Source organism: Natrix helvetica (assembly GCF_964273705.1).
Source record: "Natrix helvetica genome assembly, chromosome: 9".
NCBI classification, from domain to species: Eukaryota; Metazoa; Chordata; class Lepidosauria; order Squamata; family Natricidae; genus Natrix; species Natrix helvetica.
Window position 1 is genome coordinate 19,805,894 of NC_138560.1, and position 12,285 is coordinate 19,818,178.

General features: G+C 42.8%; 1 protein-coding gene across 1 annotated transcript in view; it reads right to left on the reverse strand.

Moving 5' to 3' along the window:
* Positions 1 to 445: 445 nt before the first annotated feature.
* The window catches only part of GJB3 (gap junction protein beta 3), a 29,163-nt gene continuing 17,323 nt past the window's right edge, over positions 446 to 12,285 (reverse strand). The window contains exon 2 of the mRNA XM_081962800.1: positions 446 to 3,512. Within this exon, the coding sequence (XP_081818926.1) occupies positions 2,675 to 3,478 (804 nt within the window). The 5' untranslated portion in view covers positions 3,479 to 3,512 and the 3' untranslated portion in view covers positions 446 to 2,674. The remainder of the gene's footprint in view (positions 3,513 to 12,285) is intronic.

Sequence of the window (12,285 nt, forward strand, 5' to 3'; positions counted from 1 at the left end):
GCAAAAATGTAGCTGATTGAAATGTGGTAAATTTATAATAATTATTCTCTAGAATTATCCTCCTCTTTATCATCAAAAATGAAATGAAAGAAACTTAAGGTTAAAGAGATAAACTGAACAAACCTGCCATTCCAAAGATATTTTTTTGTTTATCTTTCCAGCAACTTCTTTGCTATTTCTGCTTGGATAAGTTGGAAGTGTCAGGTCAGTGTCAGAAATAATTGGAACGCCTGCCGCTTCTCTTATAATGGAGAAATGGTTGGTGAAGATGACAAAATTTGCAGAGACCAGTTAATAAAAACATCTGTAGGAAAAACTAATAAAAGAAAGGAACTTTTGTCTACTCTCTGTTGCTAACTGATCCAAAATGAGTCATGAGCCCTGCCTAAATTTTGTCCATGGTGGATTTTATTTCCCGCAGCAACAAAAGCATCAGCCAAATAAATACTTTAAACATGATTTTAATTCCTGCTCTGCATGGAAGACAGTCTACATGGAACCCAGTGAAAACTCACAATCTATTTACAAAAAATCCTGTAGTCATAAGATTCTATAGTCATGAGATCCATAGATGTCTCAAAATAGCTTAAACATTTTTGTTAACAGCAAAATATTTTCTGTTGCTTGATTTGTTCCTTTTGGCTAAATTGAGCAGTAAATATTGATTTCGAATAATGTTTCCCTCTATTTCTCTTCTTAAGACATGTTCTCCCATTTTCTCTGGACTAATCCTTCCAGAATACTTTCAAATGTTACATCACACTTGATTTCAGTGAGAATTTCTCTGTTTCAGACAGGATGAGAGACCAGTGGAGTGGAGAATTGGGGAAAGTTTCATCAAAATAATGAATAAAAAGTAGGAGAAAATTCAGGAAGAAGAAAAACCAAGGATGCTCTTCCCTCTTTTTTATGCCCTCATCATCCCTTCTATCTATACGAAATTTAGCTTTCCATGTCATGATATCTCTGTCTTTTCCTGAGAGTAGAAGGCCATGTCCTGGCTAGAAGGCTTTTGAGAAGAAAATACTGTCTCATTCCTTTTTAAATCAATGTCTTTGTTGTTGTCCAGTAAATAATTATCATATAAACAATGCTTTGTTAAAGCACTTTCTATTGAAAAGTGGGTACTGTCATCAAGACTCAAGCTCAACTATAAATGGGATAGGAATGGTGTAAGCAGTTTCTCTCTTCTGTCCTGCAAAATTTTGCCTAGCTAGCAAGACTTTGCTTCCCTAGGAATGCCTCAAAAATGAACTCCAAATTCATAGTGGATTTCCTCCAGGTGAAATTCAGGAGAGGAAATTCAGCTAACACAACCTTTCAGGGTGTTCTGTTTAGACCAGTGGTCACCAACTGGTGGTCCGTGGACTACTGGTGGCCCGCAGGCAAATTTTGGTGGTCTGCAAAAAAATTATTTGCATTTTTTATACTGCACTAAATCAGAGATTCTCAAACTATGGTCCCTGGGCTGGATACATGCAACAAACATTTGTGTTTACTGCAGAGAGTCTGGGGTCTTTTTGTGTGAGTTGGAGGAGAGCAGGAATTCCCACTTGGGGACTCTTTTCAGCTTCCTGGTGTGGGACTTTGGGTGAAGGCTGGAGGGAAGTGCCGCTAGTGGTGAACAGCTGGAGGGCCTTGTTTTAGTGGGACTGCATCATGGCCTGGAACTGGCTGACCAGCTCAGCCTCAGTGGGCACTAGTACCTGGCCTTGCACTCCTGCAGGTCTTCCCTCTGCTTGGAAAGCCTATGCTCGTAGTCCTCAGTGAGGTGCTTCTGCTGAGCCAGCTGTTTTGCCCACTCTTTCTCGTGGTGGCTGCTTAGCTCCAACAATTGCTTCCTGTTGGGGCCCTGAGGAGCCTGGGTGGGCAGGCGAGGAGGGGCTGGGAGGGAAGGGGCGAGAAGAGGCTGGTGAGGCACCCCTTGATGTGAGTGACATTGAGTTGGTCACACCCACCCAGTCACATGACCACCTAGCCACGCCCACCCACCCAGTCATTAGGCAGATCATATTAGTGGTCCGTGGGGTTTAAAATTATGAATTTAGTCATCCCTGAGGTCCAAAACGTTGGTGATCCCTGCTTTAGACTACTTTGTAGATTGCATTGGCATTTGTTATTTCAGAGAACTGTGGCCTGCAAGAGAAGGGAGGATTTTTAGGTTAAATTATCCATGTTTACTGAATTTCCTTAATTAATTTACTCCCCTCCTTCTCAAGCAATTCAGTGACTAACACTCTATAAACAACTCTACGACAACTAAATAAACCAGTTGAAGAAATCAAGGGTCATAGATTTTGGCTGTCCTAGGCTGTCCTAAGACGGCAACATATTGGGTGCAGATGTTTGTCTACCTTCTGAGAGACTTTAGAAAAATAGAAAGCATAAACCTGAGAATGTGGAAGGGTTTGGAGAACAAGCTAACACAGATTGCCAGAGCATATGAAGTGTGCATGCTTAGCTTAGTTATAACGTGTAAACAGATGGACTTGACTTTAGCCCTGAATAAACATGGCAGTGTTCCTGTCAGCTCCCCTTCAATCCTTGTGGCCCTTCCCTTGTGGAAAATTTGCTTAGTGATTCAATGAAAGTCCTCCCCCCCCCCCAGTTCATGTTTGAAAAACCATTCATGTGTCCGGGCATGGGGCCATTTTGGATTTGCTTCTTCTCCCTCTCAGATTAAAGTCAGGTTAGGCGCAGAAGCCCTGAGGCCTTCCAAAGGGGAGTTCTTTAATTTCCCATCCTGTCCGTGTTCCATCTTTAAGTGGCACTGACATGTGGAGGCCTTGCTGTAGGTCAAGGACTTCTTGTTCTTCTTCCATTTGTTCATGGAGCGGATCACTCTCTTGAAGATGAGGTAGAAGATCTCACACACGGTAAGGACAATGCAAAGAGCGGATGCCCCTACCATGAAGTATGTGAAAATCTTCTTTTCAGTCGGCCTAGCAATGTAGCAATCAATTGTATTGGGGCAAGGTTTCAGATCACACTTGACCAGGCGTGGCAGGTCAAAACTGTCCCAAATTCTGTGGAGCAGATAGAGGAAGACGATCTCAATACCCAGCTTGAAGAAGAGGGTCAGGAGGTAAGTCCACCAAAGACCACCATGTTTCCTTCCGGTGTTGCTATACAGTTTGGGACAGTTTTCCCCATTTTTTTCCCGGTTCTTCCTTTCCCTATCCTCACGGTAGGCCACGTGCATGATGACAAGCAGGGATGGACAGGTGACAAAAATCAGCTGCAGGGCCCAGAGACGGATATGGGAGATGGGGAAAAAATGATCGTAGCAAACATTGGTGCAACCAGGTTGCCGGTGATTGCAGTCGAAATCCTTCTGCTCGTCTCCCCACACCCGCTCAGCAGCTACCACATAAACAAGGACACGGAAAACAAAGACCACAGAGAGCCAGATGCGGCCAAAAGCAGTGGAGTATTTGTTCACGCCACTCAACAGGCCCTGTAACGTCTTCCAGTCCATGGTGATAGGAGTTGGAGGCTCAGCTCACGAGCACCTGGAAAGTCAACAGAAGCATATAGTTAAACAGGTTTACTAGCAGGGTAAATAGGTAAGTTGTTGCTAGGTAACTTTTTAATGCTTAAAATACAACACAACATAATATCATTTAGGGCGTTGCTCAGAGGAGTACCTATGACCACAGAAAGAAGGTGGGGCTCAAAGAAGTGCTTGGAGCAGAGCAGGAAGAAAAGGCAATTGATATTTAATAGTTGACAGACATGCATGAACTATTGCTCTGCTTTTCTTCTGGCCAAAATTTGGCTGAATGGTATATTCACACTGTTTGGGGCACCAAAGGTGGAGGGTACCAAAGAGGGTGCAAGTTGGTCTCTCCTGCTAAGTTTGGTCCAACATGCAGAAGCCCATTTCACTTTCCTGACAATAAGAATAATTAATCAGTGGAATGACGTGCCTCCAGAAGTTGTGAATGTTTCCGACACTGGAGGATTTTTTTAAGATTGGACAACCATTTCTTTGAAATGGTGTAGGGTTTCCTGCTTGAGCAGGGGGTTAGCTAGAAGACCTCCACAGTCCCTTCCAGTTCTGTTATGTTGCCTTTCAAAATACCGCTGTCCAGGACTCTATCAATGGGTAATTTTGTAAAATTTCCATCAGAATTATGTAGGAATGAACTGTGGAAGTCATTTCTGCATCAATAGGACATTTATTTTTCTCCTTTGCTGAATCTCCCAGCTGAAAAGTGAGTTTCCTTCTTTCTTTCCTTTTCTTTCTCTCTCCCCTCCCTCCCTCCCTCCCTCCTCCCCACTCTCTCTTTTACTTTTTAAAACCTTTTCCCCTTGCCTGAACTGGCAGGGAAAAAAAAAACTTTTAAAAAAGCTTCTGACGAAGCTTCTGATGGGACAACAGGTTTGGGGGCGTGGCAAAGCCACCATTACTACCAGTCCTATCCAGTATGCCAGATTTTTACTACCTCTTCTGGTGCACCGTACCGTACCGCGAGGAACCCACCTCTGATTCATTCATTCCAAACCAACAAGCCTACAAATAAATCACATTCACTTAAAATTATCTCAGTCACTTTTCTCCTCTGCTTTTATTTCAGGCAGATAGTTTGCTCTGGCTGAAAATATCAATGCCACAATATTTATTCACCAGGCCTGGAGATAACTCATTATTCAGTTATTATGTTTAGTTGACTCACAGCTTAGTGGTTTCCCGGCATATCCTTGAAATAATTTATTGGAGATAAGCAGTGAAAAAGGAAAGTGCAAACATTGGCTTGAAACTCAACATTAAGAAAACTAAGATCATAGCATCTGGCCCTCTCAATTCCTGGCAAATAGATGGGGAAGAAATGGAGGTAGTGACAGATTTTATTTTCCTGGGCTCCAAGATCACCACAGATGGGGACTGCAGCCAAGAAATTAAAAGACACTTTTTCCTGGGGAGGAAAGCTATGGCAAATCTAGACAGCATACTAAAAAGCAGAGACATCAGCCTGCCCACAAAAGTCAAGGCTATGGTTTTCCCAGTTGCAATGGATGGCTGTGAAGGTTGGACCATAAGGAAGACTGAGCACCAAAGAATTGAGGCCTTTGAACTATGATGCTGGAGAAGACACCTGCGAGTCCTTTGGACTGCAAGGCCATCCAACCGGTCAGTCCTAGAGGAGATCAACACTGACTGCTCTTTAGAAGGCCAGATCCTGAAGAGGAAACTCAAATACTTTGGCCACCTAATGAGAAGGAAGGACTCCCTGGAGAAGAGCTTAATGGTAGGAACAATTGAGGGCAAAAGAAGACTGGGACGATGGAGTCATCGAAGTAGTCGGCATTTATTTATTTATTTATTTATTAGATTTTTAGACCACCCCTCTCCCAGAAAGGGACTCGGGGCGGTGCATGAGGTTAAATGGACTCCAGAGGATGGTAGAGGATAGGAAGGCCTGGAGGAACGTTGTGGTTGCAATCAGACATGACTTTGCAACTAAACAGCAACAACAAAAGGCCACCTAATGAGAAGGAAAGACTCCCTGGAGAAGAGCCTGATGCTGGAAAAGATTGAGGGCAAAAGAAGAAAGGGACGACAGAGAATGAGGTGGCTGGATGGAGTTCCCGAAGCAGTAGGTGTGAGCTTAAATGGACTCCAGAGGATGGTAGAGGACAGGAAGGCCTGGAGGCATGTTGTCCATGGGGTCACGATTGGTCGGACATGAGTTTGCAACTAACAATAACAACAAGTCTAAATGACTGCTCTTTGGATGCTCGGGTAAAGAATGAAATGCTTTAGGATTTCACATTCTGAGGATGTGATTGCTTTCCTGACTGCCATCTGCTTATTTTTTAAAAAATAATGTCTCTTAACTCATTCAAAGACAGCTTACCATAATCAGTTCAGACAAAATACAGTCAGAAAATATGGTTCTAATTTTTGTCCCAAACTTTAACAAGATAGACCTTAAAAAAGGCAGGTTTAGTTGAGAACTTGCATCAGATATCCCCCATCAAGGATAAACAATCATTCAGGACAAGTGGGTGGTTCTCAGTCTTTTTAAAAGTTGTTGCCCATTGGGCAAAGAGGAAAATGCACAACATGCTTGTGAAGAAAGTGCATTTTAATGACGTGTCAGGGAAGTCAAATTGAATTTTGCTCTGGCCTCACCGACTCATCCCAAGTCCTGCTCTGCTGCCCCATTGTGGTTGGGTGGTAGGTGGTTGATGTTGGTTTTCCTGGGAGGGATAAGCAAAGAATGATGTAAGTGTATGTCAGGAGCATTACATTCCCAGCAGGGTCATCCAAGGTGTGAAGGTCATCCCATCTGCCCAGGAAGCAGGTATCTATATTGAGCAGCAGCAACACAGGAAGATGCTGGAAGAGGATTATCACTTTAGGGGCAATGGCAAAGCCATCAATTCATACTATCCAGGGGAAGACAATGGTAAACTATTACCAAAAAAGCACATGGAGAGACAATGCAAAGAAGACCTGAAAGACTAGATTAGGGACAGATCATAGAAAAAAAAATCTATGTGGTTGTTGACAACTTGATGGCATATATCCATCTATCCATCCATCCTTCATCCATCGTCCATCATCCATCCATCCATCCATCCATCAATCCATCAATCCATCACCCATCAATCTATCAATCCATCATCCATCATCCATTACCCATCACCCATCAATCCATCATCCATCACCCATCAATCCATCACCCATCAATCTATCAATCCACCGTCCATCATCCATCACACATCAATCCATCATCCATCATCCATCAATCCATCATTCATCACCCATCACCCATCAATCCATCATCCATCACCCATCAATCCATCATTCATCACCCATCAATCCATCATCCATCACCCATCAATCCATCACCCATCAATCTATCAATCCACAATCCATCATCCATCACACATCAATCCATCATCCATCATCCATCAATCCATCATTCATCACCCATCACCCATCAATCCATCATCCATCACCCATCAATCCATCATTCATCACCCATCAATCCATCATCCATCACCCATCAATCCATCACCCATCACCCATCAATCTATCAATCCATCATCCATCACCCATCACCCAACACCCATCAATCCATCGTCCATCACCCATCACCCAACACCCATCAATCCATCGTCCATCGTCCATCAATCCATCATCCATCATCCATCATCCATCATCCATCACCCACCCACCCACCCATCCATCTTACCTATTACTCATCAGCTTCAGCCTCCCCAATTTTGCATAGCCTGGTACAGGCCAGTAAAACTGGAAGGCACCAGTTTGGAGAAGGCTGGTGATGAAAAACACAAAGCTCAAAATTGGATGGCTCAAAATTCTTAGGAAGAGACAGTTTTCTATGCTTGCTCCCTTGGTTGGAGAATGATGTACAATAAAATCAATAAAATTAACATTAAAAATCAGAATTAACTTAAAAGTTAAAAGATTTACAATTATAAAAATAACATGATAAAATTTCAAAAGGTGAAAAATTCCACCTGGGGTGGGATGGGGTATTAGCCGTTGTTAATAAAGGCATTGGGGGGGGGGGATTCTTATGAGGCCATCCAGGCTCATGGTTGTGTGGGCTTCTGTGTCCCCCAGGCAAGGCCACATAGCCATGTTTTGGCTCTGGCTGTTTATTTGGGGCTCCAAAGGAGGAATTTCATGTTGAAAGTGGCTGATAGGTTCATATGGCATCCCACCTCCCCAGTGGTGGGATTCAAATTTTTTTACTACTGGTACTGTGGGCGTGGCTTGGTGGATATGGCTTGGTGGGCGTTGCAGGGGAAGGATACTGTAAAATCTCCATTCCCTCCCCACTCCAGGGAAAGGTTACTGCAAAATTCCCATTTCCTCCCAATCAGCTGGGGCTCAGGAGGCAGAGAATAGATGGGGGCGGGGCCAGCCAGAGGTGGTATTTACCGGGTCTCTGAACTACTCAAAAATTCCCACCTCCGGTTCTCCAGAACTGGTCAGAACCTGCCGAATACCACCTCTGCACCTCCCCCCCTGCTCATCCTACTCCTTTCCTCCCCATCTTTTAGCTTCTATATTTTTATATTTTTGCAGTATTTTATACTTATAGTTCTGTCTTTCAATATTGTAAATCGCCCAGATGTTCCCTGCGGTAAGATGGGTGGCCAATAAAGTTGACAAATAAATTAAAAAATAAATAAAAGTGTGTTCTTTTTAACCATCCTAGGCTTAGGCTCAAATTTGCTTCTGCCCCACTTCCTCTTTCTTGCCTCTCCATCTCCCCTCCTTCGCCACCCACTCTTTCCTCTAGGTCCCGTTCTTCTGGCCATTACGGATTTCATCCCACTCTCTGGGTTACACCCATCAACGGTCAGCCTGCTTCCTCCAGTTCACTTCTCATCTCTAAGTCAGAACTGGGTGACACATGCCAGCCCACTGTTTCCAGCCCCATCTTGAATGACATTTCCTCTACTTTCTGCTCCTCCTCCTTCATAAGTCATGGTGTTCAAATGCCTCTTCTACATTCCCCTGCCAAATGCCATTTCTTACATAGCAACCTCTTTGTTTTAAAATTATGTCTTGGATTTTCTTGTGTTTCAGGACTCGTTCCAAGTCTTTCACCTTGTTTTGCTTGGGATTTAATTACTTTTTATGTATTACTTTTATCTTTCTCATCTGTTCCACGGCCTTCTCTTAATGGTGTCATCATCATTATTATTATCACTTTGAAATTATGATTATTATTACTCTGTTGCTTTGCATGTAAACTGAGAACCTATGTACACAATATCTTGTGTGTCCAATCACACTTGACCAATAAATTATTCTATTCTATTCTATTCTATTCTACTCTACTCTACTCTACTCTACTCTACTCTACTCTACTCTACTCTATTCTTGTGCAATGTTCTCACTGAATATTTGGGGGGAAAATATTTGACTGCCATCTGTCAGAAATGGTGTAGTGTCTGCTGCTTGGGCATGGGATGGTGGTGGATTAGATCAGTGTTTCCCAACCTTGGCAACTTGAAGATGTCTGGACTTCAACTCCCAGAATTCCCCAGCCAGCGAATGCTGGCTGGGGAATTCTGGGAGTTGAAGTCCAGACATCTTCAAGTTGCCAAGGTTGGGAAACACTGGATTAGATGACCTACAAGGTCCCTTTCAACTCTGTTATTCTGATAAATGTTTGAGTTTCTCTGATCCCTTTCTCCTCATTATTGGTGTGTTGTATTGGCCATTTCAACTAGTTAACTTCTTGGCAACTTTGTCCAACTGGCACTTCTGCTCATCATTACTGTAATTTGCCTGTCAATTCTCGGTTTCCAAAGAAGTCTTAGAGGGAAAACAATGAAACCCATTCCAGGTAAGATATTGTTTATTCAATAAATTTGACCTCGTGGCCACTGCCACTTGACTCAATTGGATTTGTTAAGTGACAACATTAGTATTATCACAATTATTTTATTGGGTGTCCAATATGGGCTGCTTCTAAGCTGTTCATGGATGAAAGCAACATAATATTCTTTTATAGATTGGTTCACATATTTTATTAAGCTGTGGTTGATTTAACCTGCCAAAAAGAAATTTAGTTCATAAACTGAGCTAAGCAACAGGGTCAAGGTTTGTTCAAGCATAGTTAGCTGAACAAACTGCAATTTTCTGGATATACGTAATACACTGAGTCACGGGTGTCCAACCTTTCGGTTTGTGTGGGTTGCATTGAGGGAGGATGAATTGCCACATATAAAAATATATCATACTAGTTGATAATCCAGTGTTGCCATGGTATTTATTTATAGAGGAAAAATGTCCGGATCAAAAATAATTTCTAATGTTGGATTTTCCCCCTTACCAGAGGGAGCCCTTTTGTACTGTGAAGCCATTACCATGGCAACTCCAATGCGCTGTACAGCAGAAGCCATTTTACGGCAGTACAGTAGAAGCCATTTTAAGGCACAACAGGCTGTATCTTAACAGAACACCTCCCCCCAAGGGTTGTTAGGGGTGTCTTACATCCACAGTATTTTTTTTCAGAGAGTAAGTCATCTGTGTACCAAGTTTGCTTGAAATTGCTTGAGGCGTTCCAGAGTTACAGCCATTTATATATAAATAGATTGTATGTATGTATGTATGTATGTATGTATGTATGTATGTATATATATATATATATATATATATATATATATATATATATATATATATATATATATATATATATTTCTTTTATTTTTTAAAATCTTTTATTATATCTTGTGGGACCACATTACTAGCTGTCCAGGACCACATGCAGCTTGCAGGCCACAGATTGCATATGCCTCCCGTTTGTCATAAAGCACAGTTTGCAAGATACAGTGGCTAGGTTCGGATTTGGTGGAATGGAACAACTCGCTGCAGCCAACTTGCCAGAGTCCACCTGCCATGGTCAATTCATTGTGGAATAACTTGTGCCATGGCCAACTCACCATGGGACAACTTAAAAGATAAAAGATAAAGTTCCCCTCGCACATATGTGCTAGTCATTCCTGACTCTAGGGGATGGTACTCATCTCCATTTCAAAGCCGAAGAGCCAGCAGTGTCTGAAGACGTCTCCATGGTCATGTGGCCGGCATGACTAAACACTGAAGGCGTACAGAACACTGTTACCTTCCCACCAAAGGTGATCCCTATTTTTCTATTTGATTTTTATGTGCTTTCGAACAGCTAGGTAAACTGGGACAAGTAACAGGAGCTCACTCCATTAGGTGGTGCTAGGGATTCGAACCGCCAAACAGCTGACCTTTCCGATCGACAAGCTCAGCGTCTTAGCCACTGGAGCAACCACTTCCCTATGGGACAACTTGCTGGAGGACACTTCAATTTAATTATTTAAAATAATCAAAAATTATTTTAATCTTTGCCATTCACATTTCATTATGTCCCTCCGTTGTCATCCTGTCTTTCAGGATTCTATTCCATTATTTCTATGGATTCTATTTTCTATTTTTTCATGTTTCTATTTCGATATTAGTGTAACTCTTTTCCTGCAGAAAGTTTGCCATGATGAGTTGTCCTGCTGCGAGTTGTCTACACCAAAGTGGCCAGCAAATTGGTCTGTGAATCGGCTGTGGCAAGTTGTCATAAACCTCAAATTATCTGCTAAGAATCTTGTGCATGGTTAGAAAAGTGTGTGAACTCAAACTAGGATGTGGCATGATCTGTGAACCTAACTAAGCTCTCTTCTACATCTTAGTCTAACTCCAACTGCTTAATTTTTCCATTGTCTTTTGGAATTGTATGTTGAATAGGGGTTTGAGGTGGTATTCAGCAGGTTCAGACCAGTTCTGGAGAACCGGTAGCAGAAATTTTGAATATTTCGGAGAACTGGCAAATGCCACCTCTGGCTGGCCCCACCCACATCTATTCTCTGCCTCCCGAGTCCCAGCTGATTGGGAGGGAATGTGGATTTTGCAGTATCCTTCCCCCAGGAGTGGGGAGGGAATGTGGATTTTGCATTATCCTTCCCCCAGGAGTGGGGAGGGAATGGAGAGTTTACAGCATCCTTCCCCTGGAGTGGGGAGGGAATGGAGATTTTGCAGTATCTTTCCCCCAGGAGTGGGGAGAGAATGGGGATTTTGCAGAATCCTTCCCCTAGAGTGGGGAGGGAATGGAGATTTTGCAGTATCTTTCCCCCAGGAGTGGGGAGAGAATGGGGATTTTGCAGTATCCTTCCCCCAGGAGTGGGGAGGGAATGGAGATTTTGCAGTATCCTTCCTCTGGAGTGGGGAGGGAATGGAGATTTTGCAGTATCCTTCCCTTGCCACGTCCATCAAGCCACACCCACAGAACCAGTAGTAAATTTTTTTGAATCCCACCACTGAAACAAACATCTCATTGAAGTTCTGGCTAGCCACAGAAAAGTAGTTCTCAACTCACCACCAATTTAGTGACTGTTCAAAGTTACAACAGCACTAAAAAAATGACTTATGACCATTTTCCACATTTATGTCCATAGCAGCGTTCCTGTGGTCATGGGATCAAAATTTGGACGCTTGGCAACTGGTGCATTTATGAAGGTTGCAATGATCCTGGATCATGGGATCCCCTTTTGCGATCTTTTGACAAGCAAAGTCAATGGGGAACCCAAATGCATTTACCAACATGTTACTCACTTAACAACTGCAGTAACTCCCCTACTGTAATAAGTGGGGCAAGGAAGGTGGTAAAATGGGGTAAAACTCACTCAGCAGCTGTCTTGCTCAGCCATGGAAATTTTGGGTTCAATAGTGGTCATAAACTGAGGACTATTTATATATTTGCTGTACCA